Source organism: Carassius gibelio, chromosome A16, assembly GCF_023724105.1.
Source record: "Carassius gibelio isolate Cgi1373 ecotype wild population from Czech Republic chromosome A16, carGib1.2-hapl.c, whole genome shotgun sequence".
In the NCBI taxonomy this organism is placed as follows: domain Eukaryota; kingdom Metazoa; phylum Chordata; class Actinopteri; order Cypriniformes; family Cyprinidae; genus Carassius; species Carassius gibelio.
In genome coordinates, this window is record NC_068386.1 from 20927210 (window position 1) to 20948135 (window position 20926).

The 20926-nt window shown below is 37.1% G+C and overlaps 1 protein-coding gene across 3 annotated transcripts in view; it reads left to right on the top strand.

The window, feature by feature from the left end:
- Positions 1 to 8010: 8010 nt before the first annotated feature.
- The window catches only part of LOC128030062 (rho guanine nucleotide exchange factor 2), a 38346-nt gene continuing 25430 nt past the window's right edge, over positions 8011 to 20926 (top strand). For 2 of the 3 annotated variants that reach the window (XM_052617544.1, XM_052617546.1), the window contains exon 1: positions 8019 to 8293. In XM_052617544.1, coding sequence (XP_052473504.1) covers positions 8228 to 8293 — 66 coding nt within the window. In that variant the 5' untranslated portion in view covers positions 8019 to 8227. Of the gene's footprint in view, positions 8294 to 20926 lie in introns of all 3 variants that reach the window. The other variant, XM_052617545.1, reaches the window with a different exon arrangement.

Here is a 20926-nt window from a genome sequence, read left to right on the forward strand (position 1 = left end):
GTTAGAGATCTTGAGGCATAATCTACTGGCTTCCAACCGTTTGGCAACCTTTGCATAAGGATGGCACCCACTCTGTAGGATGAAGCATCAGCTAACACTTTACAGTCTTTGTTTGAGTCATAATTGGCCAGAACAGGAGGGGACTCTTTCTGAGTTTGGAAAGCCTTGGCTTGTTCAATGCCCCAAACCCAAAAAATATTTTCCAACAGCAGGTCACGGAGAGCTTTGTCTTTGTTTGCCAGTTGGGGAATTAACTTCCCTAGCTGATTTACCATCCCCAGGAAGCTTCTCAGTTCACTCACATTTGAGGGGCTCTGTCTTATTACTAATGGCTGCTGTTTTCATTGGGTCAGGACTAATTCCATTGGCAGAAATAATGTGCAATAAAAAGTGTACTTTGAGAGTAATGCCTGCCTTTTGCATTTTCTTCAACACCGCATGTAGAGGAATGTCCTGCTCCTTCTCTGTTCCCCTCCCACACCAGAACATTGTCTATCTGACACACTGTGCCTTCCAGTCCATCAGTGATCTCTGTAGCAAGTCTTTTCTAGAAGTGTTCTGGAGTAGCTGTTATTCCAAAAGGAAGCCGTTTGAAGAATTATCCTCCAAAAGGGGTTATGAATGTTGAGTATCGTGCAGAATCCTCTGACAATGGTATCTGCCAAAATCCCATATTGGCATCCAATTTACTAAAAAGCTGTGCTCCAACTAACATTTCTAACGTCTGTTCAACTGGTGGCCTTATTGCGTCTCTGAGGGCAGGGGGATGCAACTTGTGTGGCCGCACTGGGCCCATGGCGAATGGACCGAGGGTGGCCCTGCTCCCTACCTCACATGGGCCCGTGTCAGCTTAGGATGGCCCTGGGGCAGAAAGTGTCAGTAACATTGTTCGCATCATGTGATGAGAACTGTTTAAGGAGAGGAAGTGAAGATGAAACCATAGCATATAGCCGATAGGATGAGCGAGAGTGTAGGTTACACCGAAAGATGACATGTGGAGGGGTATGTGGTGTGTCAGGAACCAAGTTGAGGTTAAGTGTGAGGAGGAAGTGATCCGAGTGCAGTGGAGTAGCCAGCACATGATAGTGGAGCAGTAGCCATAGGTAATACTCACTTAAGATCAAAAGAGGCAAGCAGAGTGTGGAAGTCTGAAGCCTGAGGTTTATCTACTGTAGGTAGAAGTTGAAATCTCCAAGCATAACTAGAGGAGTACCATCCTCAGGGGAAAGGTTGAGAGCAACACATCTAACTCTTCCAAAGGTCCTGAAGGTCGGTAAACAACTACATAATGGATTTTAAGAGGGTGGGTGATAAAAACAAAATGTGATTCAAAGGAACTGTTGATTTCCTGAGATGTTAAAGTATTACTTTCCATAAGCTAAGATAAGCAGACCAGTACCTCCACCTCTTCCAGTCAGATGGGGGATGTGGGAAAAGGAGAATGGAGAGTGCTGCAGGTTTAGCAGTGTCCTCTGGTTTTAGCCTTGAATTACTAGTAATAGATTTGTTTACCACAGGCTGGCAATCCCAGAGACCAATAGGAAAAGAAAGTAGTGTGTTAGCAGACATAGGCAAAATGTGCAGGTTGTCAGGATTGTGTTGCCTATGGTGTGTGTTTTGTGGTTTGCGAGTGTTAGTAATACTAGACTGAACCAACTACCAAATGAAACAGAAGTGAAACAAGTTGTAGGAAAGAGGACGAATAAAAAGCGATACTTGTGTCTGTTACTGGTGTTCTTGCTCAGTGTAGTCGCACAGGTAAAGTCTCTAGATTCTACACTCGTCAGTCTTCATACAAGGCTTCATACGAGGGCTGCCGTGGTATATTATTTCTTTATACTCATCTGACAAACTGTCATTGAATTCAGCTGAACACACTTTACCATTTATCACAACAAAGGGCCAAGCTAGCGCACGTAACTGACAAGGTACGTGATACATACAACACTAGACCAAACACGACTTCAGCACGTCTCAATGCAGTAAACAAACAAGCATTTCCTTGCAATGACAGCTGCGCTAAAAACTACTGAGACAAGAAATAAATACACTTACATGCTGCTTTCAACCACTGGTTGACTGTGTCATGCTGCTGCTAGGAAGATGATGAAGACAAAGATGAAGATTCAATAATAATCCATTTAATGGTAATCCACAGGGCAAAGAAGGTTCAGTGTACAGTGTACCCCCCATAAGGAAATATTCCAGGGCCCCCACACAAGACTTTTTGTCCCCTGAAAAGCATAAAATTGATTCAAAACTGTTTTTACAATTGTTGTAAATTCCTATTCATTGCAAACATGAGTGGAGTAACGTCCAAAATCTAAGGAGGATAAAGGGGTTCTTCTTATGGTTCTACGTAGCACCATTTGACAAAGGTCAAACTATTGACCAATAAAATTAAAATAACTGTACAACAGGAAACTTAATGAATACATCTATTCTGCTCCATCAGATTGTAATCATCCTCTATCAGTGGAAGCTGGATCTCAATAGGAGCAGAAACCCAGTCTGTTCCTGAATTGCACATAACCATGCATTAAACAGACATTATGCAGAAATGCACATGCTATCACTACTTCAGTGCAGAAGCCCACATTCACCTCCAAAGCTGAGAACAATGTTCTCCTCCATCGCTCTTTCATCATGCTGAAAGCTCACTCTATAATGGCAAGGCCTTGTGAATGGCACAGATTGAACCTTTTTTCCACTGGTTCCACCTCTTATCCACCATTACCAGAAGAAAGCAACCAGGTGGAGGATACTCAAGATTGTAGTAAATTGAACTGTTTTTAAAAATAACATTCTTGAACATGTCCTGTGTAACCCATACAAATACCTATAAACTGATCTGTTGAATCACAAACTGCCTGCAAACTTTAAAACTGTTTGTAATAAAACTAGTACTCTTTATTGCAGTTCAGTAGTTTGGTCCTGATGTGCAGAGTTTTATCTCTTCTGACAGTCACAGTTAGCATTAGCTGCTGTAGAGTTTGTTCTCTATTCTTCCACCTGCGCTCCATTTTTCGATCAGCCTTTTTAAGCTCATTGGTGTGGTTTTACTACGGTGCTGTAAATTTCTCTTTCATTTTCTTTAAACTGCAGAGTGATCAGTTTAGATTTTTTTCCAGTTCATAAAGTTGTGGCACAGACTTCACCCTGAAGTGGGTGTGTGAGGAGATTTCAAGCTTTCAACAGATTTTTACCCTTTGTTTTTGTATGGCCTCACCATGTCTACATCCCAATATATTTGGTATTTGCTTTACCCCATTCTGACACTGTAAAAGGCTGCTTAAATGCAGTGGTGAGAAGCTGGTGAATGGCTGTTGTGTTTTGGATACTGTCATTGCCGTTTTCATATGGCTTTTCTCATACCACTCTTAATTTGTATTTTGTTCAGTTGTGATATATTCACCTTTCATGTTGCATATTCAGTTTATTTGGTTTCTAATAATCATCACCTGTTCCTAGTTTAATTGTTATCCCATATCTATATACTGTATATACCCTTTCAGTTTCTTTCAGTTCTTTTTCATTTCCTGAATTAATGTTTGCTGTGAGTCTGCTGCTGTTTGCTTAGCCTCCCTCTGTTTTTATTACTTTGTCATCTAAAGGTTTATTTAATAAAAGACTGCCGTTATATCCAACTCCTACTACAACCATGACACATAGAGCTGCCAGACACGGTGTTTTCCTAACTCAATCAATATAATTATTTATAGGCCTACCTGCGGAGCTTGTATCACAGCATCCATGTTACTCAGATCTATTTATATTCACTCCTTTCATTCTATTACATAATTCAGCCTATGAATGATAAACAAAAACTTTGTTTGACATTAGCAGTTATAACGAGCAGCTGTGATTACTTGGATTTTTTTTTCAGCTGGCACATTAATTCCATGTTTCCATGGTGAAGGACGTTTACATGCATTCCATACCTTGCTGAACAAAAATCTAATTATTTGATGACCTATGTATTTCGAAATCATTATGTAACATAATGTCTTTTACTATATATGCTTAACTCCCCCTACAGCTCTTTTTAATTAAATCAACTCCTCCATAAGCTCTTTTAATAAGTCAAATCTTATTCTGTGTTCCTCTGCTCTCTGTTATTATATCTTCTGACATGTCATCATTTTGTTCTCTGACAAACACTTCTGCCAACATTCTACTTTTTTAATATCAATCACAGCTTTTATTTATTTTATTTTTTTCAGATTTAGTTGTTCTTAATTCCTCCCATTTTCCTTATTGTATTTCACTGATGTCAGTATCACCTCTATACATTATTTCTTTATTACTATATCCTACTTAGTATATAACTTCTACTTTCTTCATATACAATTCCACATTTTTCAGTTGGATTCTTCTTATCTGCCAGCTCCAATTCTGATTCTGTTCATCTGACCTTACTAAAGAACTTAATGCTTACATATTTGCCCTTTTAAACTTCCATCTGTATCTTTTTTACTTTTTGATCCATACAGATTTTGCAGTAAAAAGTTCATACACATAATTTCCTTTCAAATACTAAGGTTAAATCTATAGCGTCCATTTAAATATCTATTTTTGTATTTCTAAACCCATGTATTATCTTGTCTGTTTCCATAATAATCATTACTATGCTTCCTCATAAAATTTCCTCTCCCTATAATATATTATAATTCTTTCCTCATTCTGAATTCAGAAACAATAGGTAAGTGCCAAATCAGCAGAGTGAACAATGGAGATGAGAACTTGAACTCAGAATGAACAGGCAGTCTTATCTTGCCAGTTGATGACAGATACAAGGATAAAACAAGGGGAATACTCAGGAACACAGAAGAGAAATGCAGAGATGAGGAGAATAGTACAATGAGGAATACACAAGGTAAGTCCTTGGGTAAGCATTGCATAGTCTGAAAACTGTAAACACTTTGTTCGATATTTGGTACCAATATAATTGCCATTCTGACAAGCAAAATTTTTTTTGGTTCAAAATGTTTATGTGTACTGTACCATAGTTTAAGGGAGATGAAAGTGAAGTGAAAGGTAACCCACAGATATTTATGGGGAAGTGTTTATGGTAAGTGTGAAAGCAGAAAATGCTGACACATCTGTACACAACTGCAAACTGCTGCATACTATGACATGGTCAGCTTTAAAATAATAATAAAGGTATAGTGAGAAATATACAGTAGATAAGGCAATCAATAGTGACAAAATAAAAAAATAAAGGTACAAATGGGAGGAGAATGTAGTGTGGTGTGTGTGAAGGTCTCAAGATGGGAAATGAAGGTTAGTGCTGATTAATGTTAATGCTGGCTCTGACTCATACAGACTGCAAACTGGAGCAAAAATCCATACAAAAGTTGTGTATTCCACGCATAATAAAGCATAAAACTTAGCTTAATGCATGACAGAGGGGACAACACAAGTTCAGCAATAACACAAGACAGATATATTATACAAAGCAGTCAACAGTGGCACAAACAGAAAACCATAATTTTTGGAAACAGTCTTTCATAAATGACAGAACAAGATGATACAGAGGACAACAGACGAAAACAAATGATTTGTATTCTTTGTAAATTTTATGTGCGAGGCTTCTAGTCTCATCCATTTCCAGCTATTTTAGCTGTACAAAACAGCTCGCTTAGCTGTTTGAAGTTGCTAACTGGTGTGTCTTACCATATTATTTTAATGTATTATTTTAAATATGAACACAGTGGTTTGTAGTGCTAAAGTAAAGTTTTACTTTAGTAGACACAATGTATCCTTTGTTACCGCAAATCTGCGCCCAGGGTTAATACATGCTAGACCTTAAATTGGCTAGAATCTAGATTTCTGATTAACTGCATGACTTTTAATTAAGTTTTTATGCAGTTGAACTATGGGGACTAGACAAAAAACTATTGGAGTACTGGTAACGGGCATACTTCATAGTACTAACCATAGCCTCTGGTTATTGAAATGATATGAAATATACTTTATTGTCCCTTGTAGGGAAATTTGGAGTATACTCAAAACCAACATTCCAACATCACCTGATACACCTAAGAATATAAAAAATACTATGCATACAATAGACATACAAATCCATATCATCACAAATATCATATTAAAAAAGAGCAAGAGCAGATGTTAGTAACCCACTAGATCCACTTTTTCACTTATAGGAAATGTAGAGGAACGGTTGACGATACTTTGATGCATTTGGTTCTAAATCACCTGAAGGATTCAGATGCTAATGCTTGACTGCTTTACTGATTTTAGTTTGACATTTAATACTATCCAACATGTTTTAATTAAAAAAATTAAACAGTTAGGCGTGAATCCTGCAATAATACAGTGGTACTTTTCCCTTTTTACAAACAGAGCTAAGAGAGTCAAAGTAAACGATAGTCTGTCTCAAGTGAAATACTGTAGTACTTGAGTTCCACAGGGCTATGTCCGCTCACCAGTTCCATTGTACTCTAATGAGTGCTCTAACAGGCACTCTGACATTTCCTGATGATACAGCTATATTCTAAGTTTACTGAAAAAGTAAAACTCTTCTTCTATTTACTATTCTGTGATTACGTCATTTATTGATTGGTGTGACGCTAATTTCCTAAAAGTGAACACAAAGAAATCAGCCGCAATCATTTTTGATCCTAAGGGTATTAGAGATCCTACACCTGTATTTGTTCACAAACAGGAAATTGCACAAGTGCAACAACTTTCACAAAGATTATATTTCTTACGTAGATTGTGGTTTTATGGTGTTGATAGTAAAATTATTTTGCTTTTTTATCAGTCTGTATTAGAAAGTGTCATTAGGTATGGTTTGTCTACCTGGTATTGGAACCTTAACGTAAAATCCAAAACAAAGATACAAGGTATTTTACGAACTGCTATGACATTGACATGACAAAAGGACTATCCCGGTATTCAGTCTCTTTTTAAACAATGTATATAAAGAATTTTAAGTGATCCTTCCCATTTTTAGGAGAAGGTACAGGATCCCGTGCTGCAAATTGAACAAATTTTGTATGCATACTTTTAATATTCTTAGGTGTATCAGGTGATGTTGGAATGTTGGTTTTGAGTCTACTCCAAATTTTCCTACCAGGGACAATAAAGTATATTTAATTTCATTTACTGCATTTTTTAATTCTTCTTTCTATTTCCCTACAGTGGCTAATGAACATTCTTTAACAAGTAGATAATGACTGCAGCCTTTTACTATTTTAATATTTCCTAAAATAGATCTAATAGTCAGTTCACTAAAGTAAACCAAAAGAAGGTAATTTACCAAGCAGCAGATATTAAAACCAGCATTATCATTATTATGTATGCAATAAAACTGCTTATTGGCTGAACAAATTTACCAAAGTTTATTACTCAAAATCCCATACATGCTGTTAAGATACAAGTTGTTTCACTTACTTTTCTTGACCCAGTCAGCTGACTGCAGTTTTTATACAGTTTAATTATTCACTAAACCTTCACTGTGAACTTTTAGTGTTTAAGGACTTGCTTAACAGCTTGACTGTAATGCTTTATACTAGACAAAGTGAAAATGTGGTATTGTTAAACCACAATTTGTTGCTTGGGGTGGATCGAAAATGTAAGTTGAGTGACCCATAGAATTTTTTTTTTCCTGATTAAAAACAATAAATACAGATGTTTTATAAAAAAATTTTTTAAAGTCACAGGTTATTTCTAAAATATTTTAAGTTTTAATGAATGCATTTCATTTCAGTTGTACAACGTTAGTCTATCCCATAGAATAACATGTTTTGAGCCAACGCTCATCTATGGTGGTGTTTGTTCAGGATTTCCCTCGACTGTGTGTCTCTCTCTCTCACACACACACACACACACACACACACACACACACACCATGTGGCGCGTCCTGCTGTAGTCTATATACTGTAGCATCTGTTATGGGCGGGGTCGGACATGTGTGGCAACTGATTGGTCAAGCGTCTGTCAGTCAGAGAAATACACGACTGCTATTGGTTTATAGTCTTATTAGATTCAGTATCTCACGAAGGCTGTGGAGTTTCCTGTGAAAGAAAAAAAACCTTGTGTGTCTTATTATACACCCAGTTCATGTAAGACCGAATTGAGCTTTAATACACATGTATAGTTTTAATATTACCTAACGCACTGGATGCTTGTTTTCTCAACAAGATTCGGACATCTGGATTTTATACAGTCCGACTGCTGTTGGTAAAGTTTCCCTTTTCTCGCGATGTCCCGTGTCTCGGACCCGTCGCCGAAAGCACGCCAGGAAAAAATGAAAGACGTTAATGTAAAGGTGAGTTATTAATTAATTATAACGCCTTTAACGCTATATCGTATGCCTGATTGCTCTTTTTCTTTTTATTTAAAGAATAGCCTAAGTTACTTACGCATTGCTGTTAAAACACGTAACGTTATATAGCCTAACAACATGGGCGACATAGTGGCATTAATTGAATGAATGCATTTTTGAATAGCTCTCTCCAGTGGTGTGTGGTGAAGGGTTTTTTTTCTACTGTCTGATGAAGACTGCTGCCACTCTTCTTCTTTCTCATTTGATCAAATGAACTCAATAAGTTATTTAAAGGTTTACCTCTATTATTGCTCTGATATAGATCTCTATACGTGTTTCGTTTATGTACGTGTAAACATAAGATGTTAGTATATACGTGAGTATATGTATCCTTAGGTTTAGTAGTCCATTGTGCGGCGGTATGAACACGTTGTCTAGGGCACTGAAGGAAACCAATGGGGGAGGGCCATGCAAAGATTGCAGCATTTTACATAGCATCCATTGCTGCCTTTACTGGTGCTTCATTACACAAACTTGCGGCAGTGCGTACATTCACAAAACACAAAAGTTACAACTTAACGCGTTTTGACTGCAGCACGGCTACGCGGTTAACCGTATGCGCGCGCCCTTTATCTCCCGTGCTCATAGTGTCTTTGTTCTTGTTTGAGTTCAAGTTGTGTAATGTCTTCACGTCATAAATTTGCATTATATTAACAAATATCCAGGTGTATTTTTTTATTATAATTTTTTTAAACAAATGCCAGTAAGTGACGCAATTGTTTCCCTTTTTCTATAATCTATACATGATTCAATGTCATCTTGGTGTATCGCTGTAGGATTCGTATTTGTGGTAGGTCTATATTATGTTAAAGAGAAATCACCACTTAAAATATTTGTATGTTGTATACGTGTATCTGGCAAGGTCTTCTGACCTTGGAGTTGCTTTATGATTTTTGGAACTGCACCCGTGTTCCTTGTGAAGCTGTGATGGATCACTTCGGTACATTTGCAGGTAGACCGTGTGTCAGAAAGTAACAAGAGATATAGCAGAGAAAATGAGGCACAGGCACAGATGATGTAGTTTACCTGGAATTGTATCATTGGAGAATTCTACATTGAACACAAAGATAAGCAGAAGTGGTGAAGCCATTTTGGCAGTGTGTAATTCCCTGTAAGGACGTTATGGGAGGTGCTTATTGAGGAAGTAGTGATTAAATATTTCTCCAACACTGTAACAATCAGACAAGGTCAATGTATTGCATCCGTAAATGGAGGAGAAGCAGTATGGTCCCATTTGGTCCCCAACTCAGTGACGTTTCTGGTCCTAATTGGATGTTGGGGATTGCCGCATAGGCCTTTGGTTTAGCCACTGTACCGTGGGACTGTTCTTCTGATTGCCATTGCTGGGCTTGATCGGCTCGTGAATCACAGGCTCGCCACCCAACTCTGTCACCATCATCAATCTAGTCTCATCTAAAACTCGAATCCCGGCTCATTGCAAAAACATGCTTCTATCTACATTGTACTTCTACAAAATATTTACTGCAGTTTCCAGCTCAACTGAACACTGGAGGCAGCAAAATGGCAATTTTTTTTTGTTCCTTTTCACATAATTTAATACAGGGGCAGGTTATCAATTAAGAAAGACTTGTTTTGACTTGGTTGTCCTGATGTCCAGAACACATGATCTGTAAGATAATACATTTCGATGTTTGTATCACATAACCAGCTCCATATGTATGGCTTTTCTGATATAGTAGACGCCCTTGGTATAGCTCACCTGGGGGTACACAGTTGCACTTGTGATTTGAAGCTCTTGGGTACGAGTCCTCTGACAACAATTAAATGGTGGCTTTAGCAAATGTGTTTTTGCCTTAAGTTTGTGTTTGTTAAGACTGTTGGTTGGGTTCAGTGTAGGTGATGCATTGTTTTCAAATGCAATAAAACTTTTAGTGCCACTCACCGGACATTTCATTTCCGATGAACTCGCCACTATATTTTCTACAACCAATGTAATAAAATGGGGCCACAATCACGTTTATTGGCTTTGGATAAAACTAAATGCACTTTTAGCGCCCCTCACTAGACATTTCACTTTGAAAGCAAAGCGTGCAAGAAGCAACGTAAGATCATTTTGCAGAAATGTCAAATCAAGTCACTTTTATTTATATAGCGCTTTAAACAAAAAAGATTGCGTCAAAGCAACTGAACAACATTCATTAGGAAAACAGTGTCACATGAAAATCAGATACACATGAAATGGGCAACTGATAAACCATCACTTCCAACCATTTGTCAGGTTCATGAGTTCACCCGTGATTTAAATGTTGAGATGCAATGAAATTTACATACGAAGCGACAATCCTTCCGTGTCACTTTTCATGCAAATGTCATTATGAAGCGTACGTGCCTGTAAGTGCTCACACAAACACTCCAATCATCTTTTTTTTGAGGTGGGTAACTTGAATCCTTACCCCTGTTGTCAAATGTGTGGATTTGGTACTACCTTCTAGGTCTTAAAACAGTTGACCATATTAGATGTGGTGTCTTTTTGAACATTTTGAAGTGTCAGTTTTTCTGGAATGGACTTTCAATGAAGGGAGAGAAATCTCTCAGGTTTCGTTCAAATATAACCTCATTTGTGTTTGGAAAATGAACAAAAGTCTTATTGGTTTGGAATTACAGGATGATGAGTAAATGATCTCAGAATTGTCATTTTTGAGTGAACTAACCATTTAAGGTTAGTGTGCCCTAAAATACAAAATGACAAATTTAAAATTCAGAAGACTGCATTTAAAAGAATCGCTCTACCACTAATATGGATAAACAAGTTTGATGACATCGGATTTTCTTTCCGACCAAATGCTGTTTAGAACAAGGGTTTTCAATCAGTTATTTGCCACAGACTCCCAGATATGATCATCCTCACGTGACCCCCATCCTAAAATGTAAAAGGCCAGCTATTCTGGATGTCTCCTCAGTTGTTAACAGCAGACGCCATCACTAATTATCAGTCATCATCTGTAGAGGGAAACTACTTGATTAATTAACTACAACATTGGCTCAGATTTACTCTTACTCTCTGCAGAATGGATCGATATTTACTCTGCAGAGAGTACATTTAACTTTTATGATTTTGTTGCCTACAGTAAATCAGCTGATGAGAATCTGTTGATAGAGAAAGGTGTTATAACTGGACTGTTATCGAGATCCATGGGGTAGTAAAGCACATTTTTTTATGTATTTGTGCAGTGCTGCATAAACTTAAAGTGGAAATCATCTTATATATAGATATGTATATTTATACTCTTGTGCTGTTGAATGGTTGAACCTGATTGGTTGACAAACGTTTTTTGATGCAGTTTTAAAGAACATCACATTGCTTTTTTGTGTGTGTGTGTGTTGTTGACGTGCATTCCTTCACTAAACTATTTTCAAAAAATGATGACACAGAATCGGTTTTGGCAAAAAGAGGTGGAGACGTCTCACCCGCAAATGAGTTCTATGCCTTCTTCTCATGTTTGTTTCTGTCATTGCTCTGCTCTGTGTTTCATTTCCTGAGGGCATGGGGCATATGTTCTACACTGAGGAATTAGAGACAGGGCCCAAGGCTCAGAACAAATACAGGCCACACTTTATTCCTAGAGCATTTAGCACACATTTGTGCTCAGTGTATCATGAACTGAGCTGACACACTAAACCAGTTAATTATTTAACACTCAATGAAAGTGATCTGAATTGGATATTAAAAAAAACTCTATCCTGATACAATGTGACTGTGTCATTGAGCAGTAATAAGGGCACTTTTATGTCCCAGAGTTGATCTGTATTGGACCGAGTTGATGTGAATTCAAACTAGCAAATTTGAACTTTCTTTTTGTCATATATTTGCCACAGACTGCAGGCAAGGAAGTATTGGAGGATCTAATCACAACATTTTATTTATTAAATGAAAAGGATAAAGGCATAAGAGGGAAGCAAAACAGCAGTTTAACAAAGCACATTAAAAGAAGGACTGACAGAGAAGTCAGTAAAAAAACAGGGAACTACATCCTTCTGAGGGCGAAAGAAAATGTGTGATTTCCTGCCTATTTTGGGTTACAAAACACTCCACTAGTTAGACCTTTTTAAATTGTAATTTTACAGTTTAAAATTGAGAAAGAAAACAGGAGAAGAAGAGAGAATGTAAGCTACATGTCCATGAGTTATCTCAAAATAAAAATCCATGAAAACATAAAACCATGTGACAATCATGATAACATACAAATTTTGTTATCTTGAAATCCTTTTGCCATGCTTTCATCATTTTAAAGACTTTCAAAATGTATGTAGGCAAAGTGACCCTATTATAGTGATGCGTCGTTCGTGAACGAATTGTTCTTTTTGAACGAATCTTTTAGGTGAATGAATCGTTCTCGTTCACGTAATCCACTGACTCATATTTTACGAACGAGTTGAATGAACTGACACATGTCGTTCGTGAATGAAATGACTGAACATGTACACATGTCGTTCGTGAACGAGTTGAATGAACGGATACGTCGTTCGTGAATGAAATTACTGAACTTGTACACATGTCGTTCGTGAACGAGTTGAATGAACGGATACGTTGTTCATGAATGAAATTAACTGGTAAAGCTTATCTCGTTCATGAGCGAAATGAATGAGAGTAATCCGGGTCAGTTGGCCATTTAGCATGTCAATCTCGTAAAATGCAAAGTGCAGTTATAGGTACTGTGCACATACTCTTGTTTTCATATTTAGCATACAGAACTTAACTAGACGTTTAATCCCAGATTTATGAATGTGAATATATCATATACGAAATGTCTGACTAAACAATTAAAATGCTATTTATGCAAGAAAACCTTGTGCTTTGTTCATCTGAACAACTGAATTAGACTTTATGTATAGAATGCGATAAGTTTTTGTAACAAGTGAATACGTTCGTTGACTTAAGACATGACACATAAGACACTCTTTTTCACCACCTGCTGGTGTATTTTGTGTAATACGTAGAAATGGTCACTGAACGAATCAGTGAATGAATCTGAACGAATCATTTTGGTGAACGAACTGAAAATGAACGAATCTCTTAAAAGAATCATAATTTCCACCACTACCCTATTAAAATCCACCCGAATCCCTTTTTTTCCTGCATTTACACTGAACCTTAGTTCTGGAAAATTGACATGTTGTGATTGTCAGAGAGTCTTTTGTGTGAATGCAAGCCACTGCTATTCGGTTGTTAAGTGATGACGTAAGAAGCGCTGTTTCCGGGTCCAAGCCTCAACTCGCTTCAATTGAAATACGACCTCAGCAGCCATTTATAAGCACTGTTTATTCATATTAATCATATAAGCTAGGGCTGCACATTTTCAAGTTTTTCATTAACCGTTAACCGAGGCCCTTAGCGGTTAATACTCGGTTAACCATAGTGTGCGCCAGGGCTTCCGTTGTCCGGTAATTGCCGGACATTGGCTATAAAAAAATTAAATGTCCGACAAAATTTAATCTCTCCGATCAAATTGTCCTATTAAAACTGCCTAATAATCCCGCCCCCTAACACAATCTGAATTTGAGAATAAGCCTAAAATGTATAAAGCAAATATACACCGACCTTTGGCTATGTTATAAAGGAACAGGCTCTAGTAATAGTTATGTAACTTTACGTGTTTAGGCGAAGGTAACAAGCAGGCTCCTCGGCCGCCTCAGTACAATATTTCAAAATCGATAATTATTATTTTTTTTTTATTACATTTATATCTGAATTTATGTCAACCTATAGATTTTCAAATATCAAAATGTCATGAATTCATATGTATGTATAAACATATTTTCCTATTATATTTTGCCTTATATTTTGGCGTCGGTTCTATTTCTAGCATGCACGCGTCGAGCCGCGCCTGAGCCGGGCGTCTCACGCAGGCAGTCGGCAAGCTCTAACCTGTTAACATGGGAGCCGAATTAAAAACAGACACGCCACGCAGCTGAGATGCTTTCGCCACAGATCAAGTGTGTCGCTGGCCTAATGATGCCCAGGTGTTGGCTGTTGAGATTACAACAACAAGGTTGTACTTGAGGTATATCTAAGCACTGTATTGCAATACTTGCATTTTGCCCCGTTTTAAAGTGCTCCAACGCTGTACTTTTCTTTGCCCGCTTCATATTAGAAAAATGACTTCTTCTTGTGGACATTACAAATGTCTGGGAGCGCTCTGGCGGTCTCTAGTGGTTCAAAAATGTATTACAACTAAAATCAATGCACGCCAATGACGTCACTTAACCGAGCAAAATGTTTCACTCGGTTATGCAATTTTTAACAGTTAATCGGTTAACCATGGACACCCCTAATATAAGCTAAACGTCTTCAAACTTACAATGTACACTACAGTCTCTGTGCTCACAGCGTCCCACAAATAATTTATATATATATATATATATATATATATATATATATATATATATATATATATATATATATATATATATATATATTCATTGTCTGACTATCTGGGACTTCGGTATGGAGTTAAAGGTTAGGATTATAACTTTTTCGCTAGTATTATATCACATTGTGAGTGTATATTAGCACCTTTTGTAATTTTCTCATGGTTTCTGGTAGAGCGTTTGGACACGGAAGCGGTGACACTTGATGCCAGACTTAAGAAGTGAATAATGCCAGAAGATTTGTTCCTGCAGTATCTAATGCAGTGGTTCTGCACATCTAGTCATTTGTGTGTCCACATGGATGGTCTATGTACATCATCACTATGAGCTCACTAAGTGGACTGGAAGTGCACATGTGTTGTACTCGTACATTAGTTCTCATCTAGCAGTTGAGTATACTTTGAAAGCTGCGTGGACCAGAGATGGGGACTCGAGTTTGAGACTCGGACTCGAGTGCGACTTAAGTCGCACAAACAGTGACTTCAGACTTGACTTGAGACTCGTCCTCTAAAGACTTCAGACTCGACTCGAACTCGTGCTCCGGGACTCGTGAACAATGTTAATTTTTAGTAAACGTCAGATGAGTGAGCTCGCTGTTAGAGTTGTGACGTTCGCGAACGAACCGATTCTTTTGAACGGCTCATAAACATGAACGATGGGAGCCGAGTCACGGCTGGAGGGGAGCCGTTCTTTCTGTCGCTCTTTTTTCCTATGAGTGTTTCAGAGCGCGTGTTTCATACAGATGCACACAAATGAGCTCCTCCGCGAGACAGAACAGTTATAGGGGGAGGGGCGCACCCAGCGCAGGCCAACCCTTTATAGCGTGATGATATTAGTTATTAGTTGTGCACGCATCCTTCACGTGAGTACACCAGTGGAAAAAAAACCTGCGTGCCTCTGTCATTGGGTAGGAGCGGAGCCATGACGTTTTGCACAGATATTCATTGCAGCCCACTTTGTTATTGTTCATTGACTTGAAGGGGCTGATGTCCTATTTGCAAAGTTTACAGTAGTAATAGTATGTAGACATTTCCATTTTATTTATTCTAATTTGATCTACTTTAAATATTTTTGGTTCTCTATCAAAATGTTCTTGTGTGATAACAATGTTCTTGTGTGGAAGTGTTTGTAGTAAAAGCTGTTTTGCACCGAAATTCATTGCAGCCGCCTTTTTTTTTTATGTTTATTTGTGAGTAGGTATTGTATGAATAACATAAGTCAGCGTAGCTTTGTTCATTCTTAAGCCAGACAAGGTGTGCAGCTATACAGCCAGGACAGACAGAAGGCCATTACTGAATCCATAAATGCAAAATACAGATATTAACTTAAAAGTAAAGCATTCTTGGTGTTTTTGTCATGTTGCAATAGCCTGTTTACACTGATTATATACCAAAATCAAAGTTGATATTGTATGCTAATAGATAGAGTTGTCATAATAACATATTACATGCTTTGAATTCCTTATATATAGCTATGCAGTGTTCTAAGCAGCTTGGATGGGTCGCTGTACGTGATGCAACATTTATTATAACCAGATACTTAATATAATAAAGAGACTTGAGACTTGACTTGGACTCTAGCTCAGAGACTTGAGACTTGACTTGGAGTCTAGCTCAGAGACTTGAGACTTGACTTGGAGTCTAGCTCAGAGACTTGTGAGCATCTCTGGCGTGGACACGGCTGTGCACGAGAGGGAGACCGGCCTTTATCAGACACAGTCAGTTCAGTTCATGGAGCTCTCTGCTATTAAGATGATGATGATCTGAATCAAGTGCACTAAATAAGGATGACTTACAAAATGTGCAGAGCAGTTAAGAACCACTGAGATTATACTGAACACATACAGTATGTGTTGAATTCAAATATTTACAGTAGTTCATAAGTCTTTTCATATTTGCAAAGTAGGTCATTTAGTCAGTTTTATGCCAAACATAACATTGTGAATGTTATGCAGAAAGCTGTTCACCCATCAATATCCCAGAACAACATTTTTGCTCTGGAAATGCATTATTTTGTTCATTCAGTTCATCTTTCTCCTCATTTTCCCTGTGTCAAATAGTTGCATCATTAAGGACATTATTACATATTTCCAAAATATTAGGCCTATATCAAATAAATATTAAATAGATGATAGATTTGCACATTGTATGATTTTGGTTTGGTGTCCTGTTTGAAGGTTTAGAACCCTTCGAACATTCTTCAACTGTTCACAGGAAAAGTCATGAGTTTGCTAAGGGTGAATGTCATTTTGGGTTGGTTTCTGGTTTGGTTTGTCTGGAGTCTCTCGGCTCTTTGTTGAATTGAAGGTTCTTGTCTCGCTGTCTGTGTGTCAGGTATTATCTTTCATTCATCTCACTGGCTGTCTTTGTTCCTTTCAGTCTGTCTGTCCCTTTGTTTCTCAGTCTGAATTGTGAAGTAACCCCCACATCTATCTTTTCTACTCCCTGTCCTCTATGAAATATTATCCTTTAAATAGCACAGCTTTTCATTTCACATGCTGATATGTGTTTACTTACTGCCTTTAAAGCTTATTGCAGTGAGGACAGCCAAATGACAACAGTGCAATCTACTAGGAAAAAATTATAAAGATAGCAGGATTATGCTTTGAAAATGTGTTTGAAAAATAAATAAATAAATAAATAGAGCTTATATATTTCAGTTTTGTTAATCAGCGGGGATAAATCTAACAGTCTCCTGTAGCATTGCTTGAGGTGCCCACTTTAGGTAAAAAAATAAGATAAATATAAGATTCATTGGGCTTTAGCGGGTCTTTAAATTCTTTAAAGTATAGCTTACATAAATTCACAAAATTCACAAAAGCAAAGAATATTCAAACAGATGATTGTATTTCCTGCTAGAAAATGTCACATGCAAAACAACCATTTTGTTTTCTTCTAAAATGTTTAATATTCAACTCTGATATCATGTATTTGTGTATAAAATATTAGGGATGGACATTTTGGGAAATTTCTCATTTCGATCATCGATAGGTTTCAAAATCGGGGGGGGGGGGGGGGTTCATGGCCATAATGTATATAATGAAAAAATCTAAAGATTGTTATGAAAATGAAAAAATGAAAAAGTAATAATCTGACATGAAAATCTGTCTATGAAAACATGAACACATGATTAGGAAAGGTTAGATTATGATTATGATCAAGCAATGTTATTAATAAAGGACCAAGAAATATCTGCCTGAGGGGAAGAGTGTACCAATAAACGGAAGCTAATTCTATCTATGACACATCCTATGATAAATCAGATAACTGAGATACATATCAGACCTAACATTACAACTTGTATCAGCACAATAGGATGCTAAGTTATGCGTTAGACCGAGAGAGAGAGAGAGAGAGAGAGAGAGAGCGAGCTCCCTTTGATGCGTTTTCATGACAGCATGCTGAAAGATGGGCAAGGACAGATTTTACTATTGATTCCTATAAAGTTCTCATTATAAATGTATGGCAGATTTGTGCTATATTATCAATCTTCGTTATTAAGTGTAATAGGTGTAATTAAGTTTTATTTTTAAGTTAAGTTTTATTTTCCATAAACCACCTGCGCGTTTTCAAAGCCATATGAATTGCATTATGCCCACAAATATGACGGAAAAAAAGCTCGGCTGCATTATTATATCATCAATAATAAAATAATAACAACAATAATAGAAAAATAAAACATCGGCATTGCTTATATGAGCATGAAACGAATCGCTGATAGGCAGCGATTTCAGCATCACTGTTCATGTTAATTAATCAGACGTAGACTAGCTCTTGTAACTTTTATCTGAAAAAAATTCGCCGATGCAGATGTGAACATGACCGAAAGTGTAACTCGATCGGATTGTGCTTTACAAACACGAAAGTACAATAAATTCACATTAGTGTCACTATAGTTATTTTTTTATGTATTCTAATATTTAATTAATATTTTGTATTCAATTTGCACATTCTGATCAACCAAAATATTATTTAACAGCATGGAAATCACTGATTATTGCTAAATAATTGAATAAGATTTAAAATATAGATAAAAACTATGACAAACAAATAATTTTGATTTCGTCATCTCTAAGAATATAATTAGGCTACAAATATATCCAGTGCATTTTTATTTTATAAAGACCATTTCATTATTTATCTGTGATTTAAAAATTAACACACAAAGATATATATATATTTATTTTTTTTGCTACTTTATTCAAGTGCATTTTTTTTAAACAAAACATTGTCTTCCAGTATAACTTAGCAGCATATTTTGATCCAGCGGTGAAACGTAGTTTTTAAAAGATAAAGAAAACAGTTCACCAAGTTTAACCAACTATTATAAGTTATAAAACAGAGGCCAAATAGCCTAGATATTTTAACTATGGCTAAAGCTCAAAACTGAAATAATAATATTATAAAAAAAAATGGATATTATCTTTACCACGACCGGTAAAATATTCAAATGTCTATTCAAAAAGAGTCGGTCTACATGCTCAGATGAGAGCCGGGTGCGCAGCCTGTTCACATTTAGTGGAATAAATTCGCTCCGCTCGAACAGATTTTGCAGGGACAGCCAGGTACTGGACAAGTAAACCTGCTCTGTCCCTGAAACTAACGCAGCAAATCTTTAACCACCATTTCAGCATATAGCTTTGTCATCTTCTCGGTTCTGCCTGCGTTGCATTTAGGTCTTACGACAGGTGATTCTATGCTCGTCTGAGTTGCCGCTCTGTTATCGCCAGATATTTAATGTACACATTTTAGATGATAGCGCATTGTATTTGTTGTAGATTTGTGTGACAGCTTGGCGCTGCACAGCTTACCCTGAACTGTATTTTCATCGTTCTTCTCAAAGGGAAACCAGCCATCACTATGTGACTTTGAGGCCATGATTATCTGTCTTCTTATGTCTTTTGAGGCATCAAGTGGGAAGCTAACCAATCAGAGATCAGGGCGCCGCCCAACGTGCTGCCATAACCAATCAAAAAAAAATTTACAAATAATTTCGATCATCGTTTACGTGATCGATCATCGCTGTCGCGGTCGAGTACTCGATAACTCGATCACTGTTGCCCATCCCTATAAAATATTTGTGAATATTCCCAAACTCTGTGACGGTGCATAGTTGTTGTTGTCTTATATATATATATATATATATATATATATATATAGAAAATAATAATACAATAAAAATATTTTTGGATTTTTGTCTTATTATTTTTGTTTATTACATGTCTCTCTGAAATGCTTGATTCTGATTGGTCAGTTGAGGTATGTTATTTCACAGTAATGACGTCATTAGTATATCTTGTTTGATCTTATCTGAACTTGTTTGTTCATCCTGACTCATAGACAAACTGTTTTTAATGTAAAGTTTCAGTTTTGAGCTAATAAAGTAATTATACTGTCCATTTATTGATAGAATTGCATAGTAGCAATGTAATAATCAGTATCATGTATATAAACACTTATCATAGAAGAAACCTGTTTAGGGTAATAGAAGACCCCTTTGGGAAGTCGTGGCCTAATGGTTAGAGGGTTGGACTCCCAATCGAAGGGTTGTGAGTTCTAGTCTCGGGCCGGCAGGAATTGTAGGTGGGGGGAGTGCATGTACAGTTCTCTCTCCACCTTCAATACCACGACTTAGGTGCCCTTGAGCAAGGCATCGAACCCCCAACTGCTCCCCGGGCGCCACAGCATAAATGGCTGCCCACTGCTCCGGGTGTGTGTTCACAGTGTGTGTGTGTTCACTGCTCTGTATGGGACACCATACTTGGCTGAATGTCACTTCACATTCACATTTTTACGGCTTAGATTTTCTAAATTTATTTAATATTTGTTTCAAATAGTTCAATAAAATAAATTGTTAAAAAGTTCCAATGTTTCTTTCTACAGTATTGAAACTGGTACCAAGGACCATTTGTCATTTTGTTTCATGAAGGGCTCATATTAAAGAGCAGATTTTTTGTAATATCTGTATTCAACAGAGGAAAACTCATGTGATTGTTGTCTTTTATTCCTGCCATAATGAAACTAGTTGACTAGCAATATAATTTTCATTTCTTGTTTTCATCATTTGATGTGCTGAGTGTGTGTGAGAATTCACAGATTTTTGCTCATACACAACATGACTTTCATTATACAGTGAATGATGGATGATATGATTTGAAGTGAATGGTGACATGTTATGACGCTGTTC